Below are 20,841 nucleotides of genomic sequence, written 5' to 3' on the forward strand. Positions count from 1 at the left end.
GTGATAATAGGGCGGGACTTCAGTCTGTTCTGGCACTTGTGGCAGAAAGCGGGGGTGCCTAGTGTCTCAACCGGGAGTCTGTTAAAAATAATATTATTATTATTATTATTATTATTTTTTGGGCTCTGCATTGTTATCTGCGGCCAATAATAAATAAATAATATTTTCAATCCATCATTCCACTATTCAAGTGGATTTTATTCTTTACAAAAACTTGGTTCCACTTCTAGAGTGATAGTTTTGCCAGGCAGTGTCTTCATAAAGATTTGCATGCCCCCTCTAAGACAGAGAACCAAGTGCAAAGTTGACTCTTTTTGAATGTTGTAATCTGAGAGTGTATGGCACTATAATGCATTTTTTTTCCTTTTTAAAAATCCACCACTCAGGAGCAGTGGGAATAGAGAAAAAAAACTGGACACTAGAATACCTTATAATTTTGGTATTATATCATATATTGGCTTTTCAGTCATTGCACTCTGACCTTTTTCTTTCACTGTACTATTTCTCCTCTATAGATTGTGCATGCGCAATGCACCTGCGCAGTATGGCCAGACACAGAAGAACACATCAGCTATTACAGGTGAGAGGGAGGAGGACGAGGATGAAGGACCGTGGTGCCAGAGATCGCGGTATGCGTAAGCGCTGACCTTATACCGCCATCTCCGGCGCCATTCGGACACATACCTCGATCTCCAGCGAGAATAATGTATTTACTTGGCTCATGTTTATAGATGATGTGCTTTTGTTATGGACTGGCGCCCAGGAGGACTGTGAGGCCTTTAACCTGAGGCTTATTTTAATTGCAGATCACGCAACTTGGTTTACGCCTTGGTCTGTGGTTGCGCAAATATTTATGTTGGACAGATGACACAGGAATTGAGGAAACGGATCCAACAACACCTCTCGAATATTTCAACAGCCAGGAGCGACCGGGACAAGGACAAGTCAATTAAAACGGTGGCTGCGCATTTCCTGGAGGTCCACAATAGCAGATTGACCGGATTACAGGTAATGGGACTGGAACATATACGAACAAACATTAGGGGAGGTGGCACTTCTGAGATGTGAATCGAAATGGATCTATAACCTACATAGCCTTCCTCCTCAGGGCCGATATGGAGAATTGTTGTTCACAGAATTTTATTAACAGCTGTGAGTTCATTCTGTTAATGCTCCCCCATATAACTCTCCTCTTTGTAGGGGTTTTTATTTGGAAGCTTCTGAAGATCTACCTGGAAGCCTGGGAGGCTGTTTCTTGTCCACCACATCATTGGGGTCTGGCCGTGTATACGGTGCTGCCATTTCATCGGTGCATATGTGAAGAGCACTGAGCATAATTCTGGATTCAACCGTTTGGTGGAGAAACTGTTGGCCGTGGCCTCGTCCAGGAGGAACATCTTTGGAATGTGGAGTGGACGGACATTGGGACTCTTATGAGATGCTTATCTTTATGTGGACTGTATGCTCAACATTCTGAATATAGAGCTTGATCTATATTCCCACTTGTGGGACCCCTTTGGGGTATATAATTACTATCTAATAGGGGAACTACTAGATGGTTCTCCTTGTTTTGGTACTAACTGACAGTGGAGTTTATCTCTGGTGACCAATATTGTTACTTAATGGAGTTTTCTCCTTGGACACATGGAAATGGCATCTGTGATGTTTTCTAACCCCCACTATGGATAGGGGAATGTATATACTTTCGTTTGGCTCTTCCTGTTCGTTCGCCTTGTTCTGGAATGTGCCCAACTGATTAGTGCATGCAGGTCCTCATATTCAGGAGTATACGGGTCTGTAATGATGTTTCGTACCATGGGAGGGACTTGGTTTGTACATATATAAGAATTAAATGAATAACAACCTGGATTATTATTTTTGCAATACTGAGTGAGTTGGCTCTTAAGTATAGGTTTGGAATTGACCTTACTGGACGGTATTATATGGGGTTGGTTTTATGTGTCTTCCTCTGAAGACCTTTTCCATTGGGATGGACATGTCGTTTTCAATGCATAACGCATTGGGAGTCTCTGCATAAAGAGTTCCGCCTCATGCACAATCCATACCATTGGAGTCTTTACACAACGATGCATGCACGGATGTATGTTAATGTAGGTGTGTGGATGAGCTCATCTGTCTGAATATGTACAGTACAGACCAAAAGTTTGGACACACCTTCTCATTTAAAGATTTTTCTGTATTTTCATGACTATGAAAATTGTACATTCACACTGAAGGCATCAAAACTATGAATTAACACATGTGGAATTATATACTTAACAAAAAAGCGTGAAACAACTGAAAATATGTCTTATATTCTAGGTTCTTCAAAGTAGCCACCTTTTCCTTTGATGACTGCTTTGCACACTCTTGGCATTCTCTTGATGAGCTTCAAGAGGTAGTCACCGGAAATGGTTTTCGCTTCACAGGTGTGCCCTGTCAGGTTTAATAAGTGGGATTTCTTGCCTTTGGGACCATCAGTTGTGTTGTGCAGAAGTCAGGTGGATACACAGCTGATAGTCCTACTGAATAGACTGTTAGAAATTGTATTATGGCAAGAAAAAAGCAGCTAAGTAAATAAAAACTAGTGGCCATCATTACTTTAAGAAATGAAGGTCAGTCAGTGCGAAAAATTGGGAAAACTTTGCAAGTGTCCCCAAGTGGAATTTTATACTTAACAAAAAAGTGTGAGACAACTGAAAATATGTCTTATATTCTAGGTTCTTCAAAGTAGCCACCTTTTGCTTTGATGACTGCTTTGCACAGTCTTGGCATTTTCAAGAGGTAGTCACCGGAAATGGTCTTCCAACAATCTTGAAGGAGTTCCCAGAGATGCTTAGCACTTGTTGGCCCTTTTGCCATCACTCTGCGGTCCAGCTCACCCCAAACCATCTCGATTGGGTTCAGGTCTGGTGACTGTGGAGGCCAGGTCATCTGGCGTAGCACCCCATCACTCTCCTTCTTGGTCAAATAACCCTTACACAGCCTGGAGGTGTGTTTGGGGTCATTGACCTTTTGAAAGTAAATGATGGTCCAACTAAACGGAAACCGGATGGAATAGCATGCCGCTGCAAGATGCTGTGGTAGCCATGCTGGTTCAGTATGCCTTCAATTTTGAATAAATCCCCAACAGTGTCACCAGCAAAGCACCCCCACACCATCACACCTCCTCCTCCATGCTTCACGGTGGGAACCAGGCATGTAGAGTCCATCCGTTCACCTTTTCTGCGTCGCACAAAGAGACGGTGGTTGGAACCAAAGATCTCAAATTTGGACTCATCAGACCAAAGCACAGATTTCCACTGGTCTAATGTCCATTCCTTGTGTTCTTTAGCACAAACAAGTCTCTTCTGCTTGTTGCCTGTCATGGGGGAGCAGAATATACCAGGATGGGGGAGCACATACCAGGATGGGGGAGCACATACCAGGATGGAGGACCAGGATGGGTGAGCACATACCAGGATGAGGGAGTATATGCCGGGATGGGAGACCAGGGTGGGGGAGCACATACCAGGATGGGGGAGCATGGACCAGGATCGGGGAGCATATACCAGGAGGGGGGATCACATACCAGGATGGAGGACAAGGATGGGTGAGCATATACCAGGATGGTGGACCAGGATGGGTGAGCATATACCAAAATGGGAAGCATGGACCAGGATGAGGGACCAGGATGGGGGGGAGCATGTACTAGAATGGGGGACCAGGATGGCAGAGCATATACCAGGATGGCGGACCCGGATGGGGGAGCATATACCAGGATGGGGGGAGCATATACCAAGATGGGGGACCTGGATGGGGGAGCATATACCAGGATGAGGGACCCAGATGGGGGAGCATATACCAGGATGGGAGACCAGGATGGGGGAGCATATACCAGGATGGGGGGAGCATTTGGTTTGTTATGGGTTCTGGCCCGGCACCGTTTCAGTCATTGCTTTGAGAATAGAGAGCAGCTGCTGTAACCCCAGCCCTGACTGACAGCCGGCCTCGATGTAGAGCCAGTGTCAGTCAGTGTCGGGGGTGCAGTTACAGGGGATGACTGAACCAGCACCGCCCCGCCTCCATGACTGAAGCCGAATGCTGGCATGGAGAATAAAGTTCATTTTCTCCCCAATGCACTCTGCTGCGTGCGGGCACTGGGAGGCATAATAACGCTATTAATCTGCAGATTAACCGCATACAGTGGTGGCCAAAAGTATTGGCACCCCTGCAATTCTGTCAGATAATACTCAGTTTCTTCCTGAAAATGATTGCAATCACAAATTCTTTGGTATTATTATCTTCATTTAATTTGTCTTCAATGAAAAAACACAAAAAGAATTGTCCTAAAGCCAAATTGGATATAATTCCACACCAAACCTAAAAAAGGGGGTGGACAAAAGTATTGCCACTGTTTGAAAAATCATGTGATGCTTCTCTAATTCGTGTACTTAACAGCACCTGTAACTTACCTGTGTCACCTGACAAGTGTTTGCAATAACTAAATAACACTTGCAGCCAGTTACCATGGATTAAAGTTGACTCAACCTCTGTCCTATGTCCTTGTGTGTACCACATTGAGCATGGAGAAAAGAAAGAAGACCAAAGAACTGTCTGAGGACTTGAGAAACCAAATTGTGAGGAAGCATGAGCAATCTCAAGGCTACAAGTCCATCTCCAAAGACCTGAATGTTCCTGTGTCTTCCGTGCGCAGTGTCATCAAGAAGTTTAAAGCTCATGGCACTGTGGCTAACCTCCCTAGATGTGGACGGAAAAGAAAAATTGCCGAAAAATTTCAACGCAAGATTGTGCGGATGGTGGATAAAGAACCTCGACTAACATCCAAAAAAGTTCAAGCTGCCCTGCAGTCCGAGGGTATAACATTGTCAACCCGTACTGAATGAAAAGGGACTGTATGGTAGGATACCCAGGAAGACCCCACTTCTTACCCCGAGACATAAAAAAGCCAGGCTGGAGTTTGCCAAAACTTACCTGAGAAAGCCTAAAACGTTTTGGAAGAATATTCTCTGGTCAGATGAGACAAGAGTCGAGCTTTTTGGGAAAAAGCATCAACATAGAGTGTACAGGAAAAAAAAGAGCCATTCAAAGAAAAAAACACGGTCCCTACAGTCAAACATGGCGGAGGTTCCCTGATGTTTTGGGGTTGCTTTGCTGCCTCTGGCACTGGACTGCTTGACCGTGTGCATGGCATTATGAAGTCTGAAGACTACCAACAAATTTTGCAGCATAATGTAGGGCCCAGTGTGAGAAAACTGGGTCTCCCTCAGAGGTCATGGGTATTCCAGCAGGACAATGACCCAAAACACACTTCCAAAAGCACTATAAAATGGTTTGAGAGAAAGCACTTGAGACTTCTAAGGTGGCCAGCAATGAGTCTAGACCTAAATCCCATAGAACACCTGTGGAGAGATCTTAAAATGGCAGTTTGGAGAAGGCACCCTTCAAATATCAGGGACCTGGAGCAGTTTGCCAAAGAAGAATGGTCTACAATTCCAGCAGAGCATTGTAAGAAACTCATTGATGGTTACCGGAAGCGGTTGTTCGCAGTTATTTTGGCTAAAGGTTGTTGCAACCAAGTATTAGGCTGAGGGTGCCAATACTTTTGTCTGGCCCATTTTTGAAGTTTTGTGTGAAATGATCAATGATTTGATTTTTGCTTCATTCTCTTTTGTGTTTTTTCCTTGCAAGCAAATTAAATGAAGATAATAATACCAAAGAATTTGTGATTGCAATCATTTCCAGGAAGAAACTGATTGTATTATCTGACAGAATTGCAGGGGTGCCAATACTTTTGGCCACCACTGTATATGAGGGTTAATAGTGTTATTTCTGATGACAGGATCCCTTTAATTTTGCAGCACAATACTTCAATAAAATGTCGTCGGAGTCAGCGCATGCACACACTCTATCTGGCTCCGTTTTTTTTTTAAGACACTGACTGCGAATTCGCAAATACAGTGTCTTCAATAAAATGACACCGGATAGCAAGGTATGCACATGTGCCATTTTATTTAAATAACATACTACAACGTCAACATAGCAGTGTGCATGCAATGCCCATCGCCATTACGCCTATTGCCAGTGCGTGTGTACTGCTATGTTTACGTTGTAATACATTACTTCAATAAAATGGTGCCGGAGTCACCGCATGTGTATACCATGCTATCCGGCGCCATTTTATTGAAGACACTGTATATACAAATTTGCAGACAGTGTGTTAAAAAAAAAAAAAAAAAAAAAAAAATGGTGCCGGAAATGTACCAATAAAAATGCTCGCTATCCGGGCGTAGAACGGATTCAATAGCTAGTATTATATAGTGCCTTATAACCATATTACATCTGGACAGGTCTGCCACCAGGAATTTCAGGGCCCCATACTGGCAAAATTTTCGGGCCCCCTTGAGACTCCGCCCAGGCTCCACCCCAGCTCCGCCTTCACCCTTCAAACCTTCCACAGTCACACTGCCCACTCTTGAAAATACTCCACTTCTGCACCATGTCCTCACCAATCACACATTAACAGTTCCCATTGAACACCATGTTACATACATAGCCAGTAGCTTTTGTTTTGGCTAAAATATATTTTAAACCGCCACCACAACAACATAGACTCTTCTGACTGGGCCCTACTCTATCCTAACCTATTAAACATTTCCCAAAATAGCCAGTACTATTTTTATTTATTTTTCTTTAAGGGAATATGTCAAGTACATTTTTTAAAATGACCAATAATATCACATACAAGAGACAAATACTGTCAACACCATGACCAGACAGCATATTACCACCACATAGTTAAATAATAATACCATGTACAAGGAATACCGCCACACCATAACCAGACCACATATTACCATCACATAGTGACCGAATAATACTACATGCAAGGAACAAATACTGCCACACCTAGACCAGACCACATATTGCCACCACATAGTGCCCGAATACTACAATACTGATCATTAATAAAAAATCACAATACTAATATTACCATAAGTGCCATTATACACAGGAGCTCTGCACATAGTATACAGTGTATAGTGACCGTGTACAGGAAATATGATGCTCATCAGTGACATTATACACAGGAGCTCTGTACATAGTGTCAGTGTACAGGTAATACAGGGATCACCAGTGACAATATACACAGGAGCTCTGTACATAGTGTCAGTGTACAGATAACACACTGACTCACCAGTGATGTCTCTAGTTGAAGTCCTTCATCTTTTCTTTTCTCCATGCAGCGCTGACTGTTATTACTTCTTCCAGCCAGGACTCATCTATGCATAAAATAACACAGTTATCTAAAGCACATTCCCCAACTTCTACACTACACAGCTGAATAACAGATGTGCACCCACCATTAATATGTAATTAAGTATTATGCAACCCACCATTCCAAATATATATTGTAATCCACCACTGCGCCCCCACTAAATGTAAATAGCCACTTTCCCCACCTAATAAATATATAAAGTAATTAGAACCTGTACTGTTTACCCCAATTCATTACCAGTCACACTCCATCATCCTCAACACCCCCCTCTCCCAATTCATTATATTTACATGCCCCCTCCGCCCCAATTCATTTTGTCATGTCCTTTCTTTCCCACCCCCACTTCATCATCATTTACTCTCTCTTACCCCCAATTCATTATCATTTGCTTTCCCCACCCACACGCTCAATTATCATTATTTGCGCTACCCCACCCTCAATTCATTATTTTCTCTCCCCATCCCCACTCCCAATTCATTTGCTCTCCCCACCCCCCACTCCCAATTTATCATTTGCTCAATCCACTCCCACTCCCAGTTCATCATATGCTCTCCCCACCCCCCCATTCTTCATTTGCTCTTTCCTCCTCCACTCCCAATTCATCATTTGCTCTCCCTAACACCCACTTCAATATTTGCTCTCCCCACCCCCCACTGCCAGTTCATCATATGTTCTCCCGCCCCCCACTCCCAGTTCATCATGAGCTATCTCCACCCCCCAGTCCCAGTTCATCATGTTCTCTCCTCACCTCCAGTTCCAGTTCATCATGTGCTCTCCCCACCCCCCACTACCAGTTCATCATATGCTCTCCCCACCCCCCACTCCCAGTTCATCATATGCTCTCTCCACCTCCACTCTCCCAGTTCATGATATGCTGTGCTCCCCCCACCCCTAGTTCATCATATGCTTTACCCACTCCCAGTTCATTATATGCTCTCACCACCCCCACTCCCAGTTCATCATGTGCTCTCCCCACCCCAAGTTCATCATATATATACTCTCCCCAACCCCCACTCCCAGTTCATCATATGCTCTCCAAATCCCCACACTCCCAGTTCATCATGTGCTCTCCCCACCCCCAAGCTATCATATGCTCTCCCCATCCCCCACTCCCAGTTCATCATGTGCTCTCTCCACCCCCACTCCCAGTTCATCATGTGCTCACCCAACCCCCCACTCCCAGTTCATCATATGCTCTCCTGTCATGGGCAGGTCAGAGTTGACAGTCACCCTGCAGTTGGTTGCAGGAGATCTCTATGGTTGGCATTGCAAACAGCTTCTTAGATGAGAGGCTGTCTTTAGGACCTAGAGGCTACCTCCCTCTGGCTAATTAGCTCTTTGGCCTGGGTGTATATATACCTGGTGTGTCTGAGAGGGAGTTGCCGGCTATATTCATTTCTACTTGTGAGGCTTAGCAGGAGCAGTACTTCGTCCTCTCTGGAGCTTGAGACCGTGTGGATATTTGGAGTCATCTAAAGCTAAGCTATTTCCCCCTGTTTTGTCTACCCTTGTTGTCTATAGTGTTTAGTGGAGGTTGTCTAGTGTTCATCTCCTCCCATCCCTAGCCGTAGCCATAAGCCAGGGAAAGTAGGGTGAGGCACGCGTGCGGCGATTGCTGAAGAGGCAATATAGGGACGGTAGTTGAGACAGGGTGACGCTAGAACAGACTAGGAGGTCTCCACTCTCCCCTTTCCCTAGTGTCTGGGCTCCCTTTTCCCTCTGTGTTGCACTAACACCTGGTGTGACATCTCCCCATCCTCCAGTCCCAGTTCATCACATGCTCTCCCCACCCTCCAGTCCCAGTTCATCATATGCTCTCCCCACCCCCACACTCCCCAGTTCATCATATGCTCTACCCAACTCCACTCCCAGTTCATCATATGCTTTACCCACTCCCAGTTCATCATATGCTCTCTCCACCTCCACACTCCCAGTTCATGGTATGCTGTGCTCCCCCCACCCCTAGTTCATCATATGCTTTACCCACCTCCTCTCCCAGTTCATTCTATGCTCTCCCCACCCCCACTCCCAGTTCATCATGTGCTCTCCCCACCCCCACTTCATCATGTGCTCTCCCCACCCCCACTTCATCATGTGCTCTCCCCACCCTCCCAAATTCATAATATGCTCTCCCCATCTCCACACTACCAGGTCATCATATGCTCTACCCACCCCCACCTCCACTCCCAGTTCATCATATGCTCTACCCACCCCCACTCCCAGTTCATCATATGCTCTCCCACCCCCAAGACCATTTAATTAATTCTATTTAAAAAAAAAAAAAAAAAGTTTTTCAATACTTACCTCTCATATGATCCCTACAGGTGCAGCTCCACTTCCAGACTGGCATCCTGGCGCTCCATGCCGGTGAGTACGCGATGACATCATCGCATACGCGCCAACTCCAGCGCTTCATAGAAGAGATGGAGGGATTCCCTTGGAGCTGCATGGCCGTTCGGCTGTGAGTGCTCCAAAGCAGAAGCTCACTGCACCTAGATATAAGCCGCTACCTATGGCTTCATGCCAGCACATGATACCCCGGGGCCCCGTGAGCAGGAGCACAAGAGGGGAGGGCTCAGACCAGGCCCTCACTCTTTATTGCTGCTCACTGGGCCCGATACATCAGTAAGGGCAGTAATGCCCTGATGGCGACCCTGCATCTGGGTATCACAACGAAAAAATAACTACTTGTAACCTTTTGAGACAAACTCATTCCCCACTCATTTTCTTTTATGCATTTTAAATATCCTTATGTTTATGTGTTTGTTTTTATATGGTTTGCTCTCTAATAAAAATTATATATTTTTTTACACATTGCTCTGTTGTGAGTACTCCTTGTGGTTTTCCATTTCTAACATCCTGTCTGTTCTGTCCAGCACTGAACTCTGCCTGCTCAGTAGAGTCACGAACAGCTCCTGCTGGCATTTCTGCGGCTTCCGGTGATTTCACGTTGACAGAGCCACGTCTTTTCTTGTGCTCTGCTCTGTTGATGAGGCATCTCTGCTGATGTCATGCTGATAGGCAGTAAGGAGTTGACTGTCAAACTATGGGAATTTGTTTGTCAATCAGCATAACTTCTGTAGTTATGCCCCATCAACAGAGCAGAGGGGAAGAGAAAGAGCTGCTCTTTTGACACGAGGTCAACTGAAACAGCAGAATTGCCGGCAGGAGCAGTCTGTGAACTGGCAGAGATTGGTGCCAGGCAGAGCCGACAGGTAGTTGGCAATTACTAACTGTAAGATCTTTGCCTCATAGCAAACGTCAGAAAAGTCCCGAATAGCCCCTTTAACTTTCAGCACTTGGGTAATAGGTTTGGATCCCATTTGAGGTTCCTGCATGTAGTTTGTATATTTACTCTATTTTTTGGGGGGGAATACTTTGGCTTCCTTTCATAGTCCAAAATTATAGTAATGGTTAAGAAGTTGGAATTGCTGTGTGTGCTTGCACAGAATTACTTTTGCAACTTATGCTGCCTTTGACATTGTGAATGGCTACTTCCCCATAGACCCAACTTGAAACTGGTTAGCAATATTGTTTCCTTCCTTTTGCTCCTTAAGTTGACTGAAGAAGAATGTCGTTTTAATAGTTATTTCATAAATCAATAGTACACATGAAAATAGACAACTTTGTAATATATCCTATCAGATAAATCTTCTTTCTTTGCCAAAATTGAAGAGTCATTATCCAAATTCTCAATTCTGAGATTAACTGTATTCAGTGAAGACAGACTTTCCCATTACTGAGATATGAGGTGGCAGTTGCTACTGATAAGATTTATCTAGATAGGAGGGTGAGGAAGAGGGAGTATTTTTCTATCCTACAAAGTGATGGCATACAGGCGAGATGTGGCATCACTTTCTGATTGGTGGAACACTGACCCTCTGAGATCCCCACAGTCACACCTCTGTTTTAACATATTGTTAAAGAATTATTTGAATATGCTATATTTCCATTTTAAATACAATACTGCAAAGCTAAAGTTTTATTACACTCCTCAAAATGTAAATTGCAACATTAAGAAGACAAGTCGTAAGGTTATGCAAATTGAGGAAGTAGCAGGTGTCACCGTGAACTGCAAATTATTACATTTTCAAGCACCCATCTCCAGTCTGTGGTACTTGGGAGGTAAATAAAAGCCAAATTGAAACCATTTTTTTTTAACTTCCTATGACCTACATGTACTCCTAATACATGGATTAGGAGTAGTGATAATCGAGCATGCTCGTTGCTCGAGATTTACGAGCATGCTCGGGCAAGTACCTATTATCTTCAGCGTGCTCGGGGGTTAAGTTTTCGTCTCTCCATGAAGATGATTTGCTTCTGTTTGACAGCTTTAATACATGTGAGGAATGCTTGTTTTTACAGCATTCCTCACATGTATTAAAGCTGTCAAACAGTCGCAAATCATGTTCACGGAGCGACGAAAACTTAACCCCCGAGCACGCTGAAGATAATAGGTACTCGCCCAAACGTGCTCTTAAATCTCGAGCAACGAGCATGCTCGATCATCACTAATTAGGAGTGTTGATCCTACTGACAGATTCCCTTTATCAATCCTGTAATTTTAATAATTCCACAACATCTTCTTCGTGTTGCAATTTCAATGTTGAATAGTGTATTACTGACATTATTGTGAGTTAGTCATTTATTATCTTGTTTAACTTAAAACAAGTCTCCTCTTTTAGTTTACATAAAATACCTGAATTTTCACCCAGATCAATAGACACATTAGGTTCTTGTAAATCCGTCTGATTGTGCATAATATGGTAAGAATCTGTATAGTTGTACTGGCCAGGGCTATCCTGTTGGTCTGAGTGGTTATCTTCAGAAAGACCACTATCACTGGCAGCAGGTGACCAGAGATTTGAGTCTGAGGATGAATCATTAGGTGCCAGCAGGAAAGACAAAAATGCCTCATCATCCTTGGTAAAATTCTGCATCAGAAAATAATAACATTATAACAGATAAAAATAAAGAAACCAATACAGCATTGCTAAATGATCTATGAATATATATACCAACATTTGTTTCAGATGTCCATGAGGTCTCAGCAGTTGAATATTCATGGCGCAGAATTCCATCTTGGCAATCAAACAGCAAATCTAGAAGCTCCAAACTCTGCACACCATCTTGATTAAATGCATTGGCATCCTGGGTGTATAAAAGGAGAAAGGTAAGATTAAGGACTTAAAATTTATGAAAATAAAAATATTCAGGGGGCATTCATGCAGATTTTATCAAAGTGCCAGGGCAGTTAAACATAGCAATTGGATAGGGCAGGAGACAGGTAAGCCATGCAAGGAATTCAAAGAAACTTATTTCCAGGTAAGTTGAATTGCAAAATGTATTCACCATATGTATGTATGTACTTTTGGGAAACCATATCTACTCCAGCTGTCATTTCTCCCAGGAAGTCCTCTAAAGCTGCTTGCACTTGAAATGTGGCCTTTTAGGCTCATGGAGGCGGAAGCTTTTCACAACCTTATGCCGGCGGCGGCCGGGTGTCCATACTCGGTCCCCAGCCGCCACTACTTCTCCCGGTGTCATCTCTGCTTTCCACAAGCACAGGTCCCCACAACTTTACCCGTGCCCTCCCCAGTGCACTTATTGAGAAGGACCGCCTAACCACAAACACGTGATCAAGTGAATGTGGCCAGGAACGGTATAGAGCCAGTCCACAGCTTGTCAGTGAGTTGTATTTCACCACAGCCATATTTTTTAGCTTGATGAAAGGACTGACTTTTGGGAAACCGTATCTACTCCAGCTGTAATTTCTCACACAAAGTCCTCTAAAGCTGCTTCCACTTGAATTGTGGCCTTTAGGCTCGTGGAGGCAGAAGCTTTTCACGACCTCATGCCGGCGGCGGCTGGGTGTCCATACTCGGTCCCCAGCTGCCACTATTTCTCCCGGTGTCGTCTCTGCCTTCAACAAGCAAGGGTCCCTGAACATTACTGCTGGTGCTTTTCTGTGGGAATCTGCTTGCCTCTTACTAGCCAGGAATATTTCCAGTGAATTATGGTACGACGTCATGGTATTAGCACTGCCCCCAGTACCAGTAGCAAAGCCATCCCCAATTTCCTTCTCAGGAATTCTATTTGGTAGACTGGGTGGCTGCCCAAATAAATTAGTTTCTCACAAAGGAGCTGAAGATGCTGAGTGGCAGTAGGTGCAAGTTTCTCCAGCCTGTTAGATAACAGAGGGTGAACGACAGCACATTGGCTCAGTGGTTAGCTCTGAAGCCTTGCAGCGCTGGGATCCTAGGTTCAAATCCCAGCAAGGACAACATCTGCAAGGATTTTGTATGTTCTCCTTGTGTTTGCGTGGGGTTCCACCTCCAGTAAAAAAGGAGCCATAGAGTGTCCGGGAACCTTCACACACATTTTTCTTAGCCAGGACTGCTTCTCGGCAGGGTTGGACAGTCCCACCAGTGAATCCTCGGGTGGGCCCTGGCTTCTCCATCAGGAGAGTTCATGATAGCGCAAACTTTGCAGCAGCTATGGGGCTCTTGAGTGGAGGAGAAAGGTGAGCCCTCAAAATCAAATCCTCTGGTGGGCCTAATGTTTTTCAGTTTGAAACTGCTTCTCAGTGGCAGTTGTATTTCACCACAGTCATATTCTTTAGTTCGGTGAAAGGACTAGCATAGAGGGAAACCGTATCTACTCCGGCTGTCATTTCTCCGTCACAAGGTTCCACCCATTGTCACACATGACCATGCCTGGCTGTATGTTCAGCGGTGAGAGCCACAGATCAGGCTGCTGTGTTACAGCTTTCAACAACTCTGGAGCGCTGAGCGATTTGTCACCTAAACATTAAGCATGTTATCTTCAGCACAGCCTGTTGCCACTTGGCCAAGGCAGTGCTTTCAGATTGTGACTGATGCAGTCATTTTGGAGATGGAGGCCGAACAGAAGGAGGAGGTGCAGGAGCTGAACAATGTCATTACATTGAGGTTACATTGTCGACTTTGTTTTTTATACTAAACAAAGATTCTACTGTTTTTTTTTACATTATTTTTTAAGACAAATGCATTCACCACACTGGGAAATGTCATTTTAACATTTTACAACCTTAACTGGCCATGTGGTGTGTGACAAATCATCAGACACATCCTTTTCATTTATGATGGAGGGACTCTGAAAGTCACAAAGCCTATTTTTATAGGGCCATCAGGCAGCCCTTACTATTCTTAAAAGGCCAGCAGTCGGCCCTCGCTATTGTTAGAGAGCCATCAGCCGGCTATGCTTTGTTGTTCCCATTATTAACAAGTGGTTCTCCTATATTGCAATTGCGTATGCAGTGACTGCAAGGGCAGCCAAAAATTTGGACGCAACCCAATACCCCTTTGAAAAGCCATAGAAGAGGGTCTCGGTAAAAAAAAAGTTCCCATTATAAAGGAGCGGGTCTCCTATAGTGGTAATCCCCATGCTGTGACTGCAAGGTGTAACATACCTGGCGGCGTCCTTGCATAGTGGTCCATCTCCCACTGTGCAAGAGCGCGCACTTGATTTCCAGTCCGGACTATCACTTTGGCTTCTTTCCATATTGTCTGTTTTGCTCTGCTGTGTCTGCTTAGGGCGACGCCCGCTGAACTTCCTGTTTCTTGTAGCAGCTGCAGACACACCCCTAATGCGTCCTCAGCCTATTGCTGTCTGTCACCTGGTATTTAACCCAGCTCCTCCCTGGAATCCTTGCCTGAGCATCTTGTTTTGTCAGTTGGCTTCTTGTCACTGATGTGCCAGGTCCTGTCTATGTTTCCTGCCTTGCAGTATCAGTTCCCGTGTCTGAACTGTGTCCTGTCTGTGTACTCTAGACAGCTGCCTTTCCTGGAGGCTGTATTTCCAGGCTCGTGTGAACACGCTCTTAGCCTGTTCGTCCCGCCCTCTGGGGGCCGCATACCCAGACTCGCTCCGGTATCTCGCTACAGTAACAGTTCCTGGCTTTACATTGGCTAGTTCCTGTATTGTTTGCAGTAACAGTTCCTGTCTGAACTGTCTCCTAACCTGTCTCCTGTTTTTCTCTATGTCCGTACCTTCCCTTTTTCTGCAGAGTCTGAACCTGTACCTAACTCCTACTCGTTGTCGCTGTACTTCCGTTTGTGAGTTTAGAGTTCACTCGCTACTTCATTGCTAGTATCTTGTGTGTTTCTGGTTCTGCCTTCCCCTTCCTGTCTGTTCTGTGAGAACAGAGCCCTGTCCCCTCTGCTCTGCCTTGCTCACCGCTCCGGCGGTTCTAGCCTGCTCTGCCTTGCTCACCGCTCCGGCGGTTCTAGCCTGCTCTGCCTTGCTCATCGCTCCGGCGGTTCTAGCCTGCTCTTCCTTGCTCACTGCTCCGGCGGTTCTAGCCTGCTCTGCCTTGCTCACCGCTCCGGCGGTTCTAGCCTGCTCTGCCTTGCTCACCGCTCCGGCGGTTCTAGCCTGCTCTGCCTTGCTCACCGCTCCGGCGGTTCTAGCCTGCTCTGCCTTGCTCACCGCTCCGGCAGTTCTAGCCTGCTCTGCCTTGCTCACCGCTCCGGCGGTTCTAGCCAGCTCTGCCTTGCTCACCGCTCCGGCGGTTCTAGCCTGCTCTGCCTTGCTCACTGCTCTTGCGGTTTTCGCTCTGCTCTGACCCTTTGCTCACTGCTCCGACAGTCTCGCTCTGCTCTGACCCTTTGCTCACTGCTCCGGCAGTCTCGTTCTGCTCTGACCCTTTTCTCACTGCTCTGGCAGTCTCGTCCTGCTCTACTCTCGCTTACCGCTACTGGTGGTCTCGTCTTGCTCTGCTCTTGCTCGCCGCTCCGGGTGGTCTCACTCTGCTGTGTTTGTCCACCGCATCTGCGGTTCTGTTCCTGAGTCCCAGTCTGAACTGGGTCCTATCCACTCTGTGCTCCAACCTGTCGTACCAGCCAGTACCTCCCTGCCTGCATACCAGTCGTGCTCGCCAGCATCCACCCGTCTGCATTCCAGCCGTGTCTGCCTATACCCAACAGTCTGTGTGCCAGCCTAACCTGCCTGTTCCAGTATTCCCCTGTGTGGGTCAACAGCCGTGTCCGGGGTCTGACCTGGAGTGGCACCTGGTCCCTCTGCCCGGTTCCTCCCTGGTGCACTGGCGTCGTATGTCGTCGTGCGACCTTAGTTGGATCGGGCAGATACTTAGTTATGCCCCTCCAGGCACTCTCCGGTTCATGGCACAGTGGAATCACTAAACAAGCACACGCCAGTCAGTCCGGGCGTGTGCATTACACAAGGGTTGACAAAATTTAGGAAAAACCCCACTAACAATTTAAAGACACAGAGCAGGACCATAGTAACGACATATTCCCATTAGAAAGGGGAGGGTCTCCCATACTGTTTGCCTATGCAGTGAAGCAACGGCTGCCAAAAATTTGGAGGAACTTCAATGCCCCTTGCAAGAGAAGTAGAGGTCAGAGAGCCTCCTAAAAAAATGTTCCTATTATTAAGAAGTGGGTCTACCATAGTGTTTGCCTATGCAGTGAATGCAAAAGCAGCCAAAAATTTGGAGGAACTCCAATGCCCCTTGCAAGACACAGAGGCGGTGATATAGTAGATATGGTGGTGAATGATATGGTGATGGAGGATGAGAAGAGGGAGGAGGACAAGAGCAACGATCTATAGCGCATGAAACTAGCTCCTGTTCTTCCTCCTCCTCCTCTTCCTCATTGTCACCCAATCCACGTTGGGATGAAATGAGGCTGGGCTGTGCGTAATCACCCTGTATGTTTCCTTGCTCCATTTCATCATGCTCCTCCTGCAATGCATCCTCTTTGATTGTAAGCAGAAAGCGTTTCAGAAGACAGAGAAGCGGGATGGTGACGCTAATTATGGCATCATCGCCGCTCACCATCTTGGAGTCCTCAAAGTTTTGGAGGATGGTACAGATGTCTGACATCCATTTCCACTCCTGAGGTCTTTTGCATGGAGTCTGACCTGAATACAGACGGCCTTGTTGATGCTGGTAGTCAACAACTGCCCTCTTCTGCTCACAAATCCTTCCCAACATCTGCAGTGTAGAGTTCCAACGCAAGAGCGGCGGAAGCTGTAGCTGACTTTCTAAAATGGGCACACAGGAGGCGTACTTTGACAAGCAGATCCGGCAGCTCCGGGTAGGTTTTGAGAAACCGCTGAACCACAAGGTTAAGCACATGGGCCATGCATGGTACATGTGTGAGCTCGCCTCATCTCAGAGCCGCCACTAGTTCATTCCACATGTCCAGCTTGGCAAGGTACTCGCTCACCATTTTCCCAAATTTTGCACTCCTTGTGAGAGTACCCCACGCCTCAGGGCCGGTGCGATGGGAGGGTCTGAGAAAACTCTTCCAGAACGTTGATAGTGTTCCCTTGCCTCTGCTGGATTGGAGTTGTCTCTCTTGCCTCTACTCCTTGGTTGTGCAACGAACTGTCACATCTGCCGCCAGCATGTTCAGATGGGAATTTTTTTAATAATTCCGCAACAAGGGCCTTCTGGTACTGCCCCATTTTAGTAGACCTGTGCGCCTTGAGAATAAGAGATTGAAAGTTCTCGTTGTAGCATGGGTCTAGAAGTGTCACCAACCAGTAATGACTGTACCCCAAAATTTGGAGAATGAAAGGGTCACCGGAAAGGCAGCGTAACATAAACTCAGCCATGCGAGCCAGACTGCAAACAGGCTAGACTTTCATGTCCTCACCAAGAGGACAACTGACCAGGCTCTTCTCCTCCTCCTCCTCCCTGTCCTCAGGCCATGCATGCTGAACAGACGGTACAGAACAGACAGTTGTGCAGGTAGTACTGTCTATAGTGCATAAAAATAGCGCCTCCTCTTCCTCATTATCACCCTATCCATGTTGGGATGAGATGAGGCTGGGCTGTGTGTAATCACCCTCTATGGTTCCTTGCTCCATCTCATCATGCTCCGCCTGCAATGCATCCTCTTTGATTGTGAGCAGAGAGCGTTTCAGAAGACAGAGATGCAGGATGGTGATGCTAATTATGGCATCTTCACCGCTCATCATCTTTGGTTGAGTCCTCAAAGTTTCGGAGGATGGTACAGATGTCTGACATCCATTTCCACTCCTGAGGTCTTTTGCGTGGAGTCTGACCTGAATACAGATGGCCTTGTTGATGCTGGTAGTCAACAATTGCCCTCTTCTGCTCATAAACCCTTCCCAACATCTGCAATGTAGAGTTCCAATGTGTGGGGACATCACACACCAGTCGGTGAGCCGGAAGCTGCAAACGCTGCTGAAACATGGCAAGGGCGGCGGAAACTGTACGTGACTTTCTAAAATGGGCACACAGGCTGCTTTGACAAGCAGATCCGGCACCTCCGGGTAGGTTTTGAGAAACCGCTGAACCATGAGGTTAAGCACATGGGCCAGGCATGGTACGTGTGTGAGCTCACCTCTCCTCAGAGCCACCATCAGGTCCCGGCCTTTGTCACATCACCATGCCTGGCTGTAGGTTCAGCGGTGACAGCCATAGATCTGCCTGCTCTTTCAGAGCTGTTCACAACTCTTCAGCATTGTGTGGTTTGTCACCTAAGCATATTCGCTTCAGCACAGTCTGTTACCGCTTGGTCGAGGCAGTGTGGCAGTGCTTCCAGCTTGCGACTGATGTGCTCATTTTGGAGATGGATGCTGAAGAGGAGGAGGAGGTGCAGGAACTGTATTATGTGGGGACAACCTTGATTGACCCAGGGCCCACAATCCTCGGCGTCAGGAGGACGTGTTCTGTCCCAAAGTCCGACTGGTTCCCGGCATCCACTATATTAATGGTGCCACAGACCCAGGAAGGTGCATAGATGGACTTCTCCACAAGAGGCCCTCACTACATACAAACACCTCCACCTTCCACCTCATACCAGCAGAGGGAGCCCGGATAGCGATATACAGTTATATGAAAAAGTTTGGGCACCCCTATTAATCTTAAGCTTATTGTTTTATAAAAATTGGTGTTTTTGCAGCAGCTATTTCAGTTTGATATATGTAATAACTGTTGGACACAGTAATGTTTCTGCCTTGAAATGAGGTTTATTGTGCTAACAGAAAATGTGCAATCTGCATTCAAACAAAATTTGACAGGTGCATAAGTATGGGCACCTCACCAGAAAAGTGACATTAATATTTAGTAGATCCTCCTTTTGCCTCTAGTCACTTCCTGTAGCTTTTAATGAGTTCCTGGATCCTGGATGAAGGTATTTTTGACCATTCCTCTTTACAAAACAATTCCAGTTGAGTTAAGTTTGATGGTCGCCGAGCATGGACAGCCCTCTTCAAATGATCCCACAGATGTTCAATGATATTCAGGTCTGGGGACTGGGATGGCCATTCCAGAACATTGTAATTGTTCCTCTGCATGAATGCCTGAGTAGATTTGGAGCGGTGTTTTGGATCATTGTCTTGCTGAAAGATCCATCCCCTGCGTAACTTCAACTTTATCACTGATTCTTGAACATTATTGTCAAGAATCTGCTGATACTGAGTGGAATCCATGCGTCCCTCAACTTTAACAAGATTCCCGGTGCCGGCATTGGCCACATAGCCCCAAAGCATGATGGAACCTCCACCAAATTTTACTGTGGGTAGCAAGTGTTTTTCTTGGAATGCTGTGTTTTTTTGCCGCCATGCATAACGCCTTTTTGTATGACCAAACAACTCAATCTTGGTTTCATCAGTCCACAGGACCTTCTTCCAAAAAGAAATTGGCTTCTCCAAATGTGCTTTTGCATACCTCAGCCGACTCTGTTTGTGGCGTGCTTGCAGAAACGGTTTCTTTCGCATCACTCTCCCATACAGCTTCTCCTTGTGAAAAGTGCGTTGTGTAGTTGACCGATGCACAGTGACACCATCTGCAGCAAGTTGATGCTGCAACTCTCTGGAGGTGGTCTGAGGATTGTCCTTGACTGATCTCACCATTCTTCTTCTCTGCCTTTCTGGTGTTTTTCTTGGCCTGCCACTTCTGGCCTTAACAAGAACTGTCCCTGTGTTCTTCCATTTCCTTACTATGTTCCTCACAGTGGAAACTGACAGGTTAAATCTCTGAGACAGCTTTTTGTATCCTTCCCCTGAACAACTATGTTGAATAATCTTTGTTTTCAGATCATTTGACAGTTGTTTTGAGGAGCCCATGATGCCACTCTTCAGAGGAGATTCAAACAGAAGAACAACTTGCAAGTGGCCACTTTAAGTAGCTTTTCTCATGATTGCATACACCTGGCTATGAAGTTCAAAGCTCAATGAGGTTACAAAACCCAAAAAAGTGCTTTAGTAAGTCAGTAAAAAGTAGGTAGGAGTATTTAAAACAAGAAAATGATAAGGGTGCCCATACTTATGCACCTGTCAAATTTTGTTTGAATGCAGATTGCACATTTTCTGTTAGTACAATAAACCTCATTTCAAGGCAGAAACATTACTGTGTCCAACAGTTATTACATATATCAACCTGAAATAGCTGTTGCAAAAACACCAATTTTTATAAAGCATTAAGCTTAAGATTAATAGGGGTGCCCAAACTTTTTCATATAACTGTATATAGGGAAGGTGGAGCCAGGCAGCTGAGTTCTTAGTTGGAATTCAGCAGTGAGTTG

At 45.8% G+C, this 20,841-nt stretch overlaps 1 protein-coding gene across 4 annotated transcripts in view; it reads right to left on the reverse strand.

The window, feature by feature from the left end:
- Positions 1–20,841, reverse strand: part of LOC141176474 (cyclic AMP-responsive element-binding protein 3-like protein 3) — a 492,345-nt gene that overhangs the window by 324,759 nt on the left and 146,745 nt on the right. For all 4 annotated transcript variants that reach the window (XM_073660425.1, XM_073660428.1, XM_073660426.1 and 1 more), the window contains exons 2-3: positions 12,302–12,430; positions 11,979–12,213 (exon numbers count right to left, since the gene is read on the reverse strand). In XM_073660425.1, coding sequence (XP_073516526.1) covers positions 11,979–12,213; positions 12,302–12,430 — 364 coding nt within the window. The remainder of the gene's footprint in view (positions 1–11,978; positions 12,214–12,301; positions 12,431–20,841) is intronic.

Source organism: Phyllobates terribilis, unplaced genomic scaffold (assembly GCF_046119375.1).
Source record: "Phyllobates terribilis strain yellow unplaced genomic scaffold, ASM4611937v1 Scaffold_26__1_contigs__length_17865784, whole genome shotgun sequence".
NCBI classification, from domain to species: domain Eukaryota; kingdom Metazoa; phylum Chordata; class Amphibia; order Anura; family Dendrobatidae; genus Phyllobates; species Phyllobates terribilis.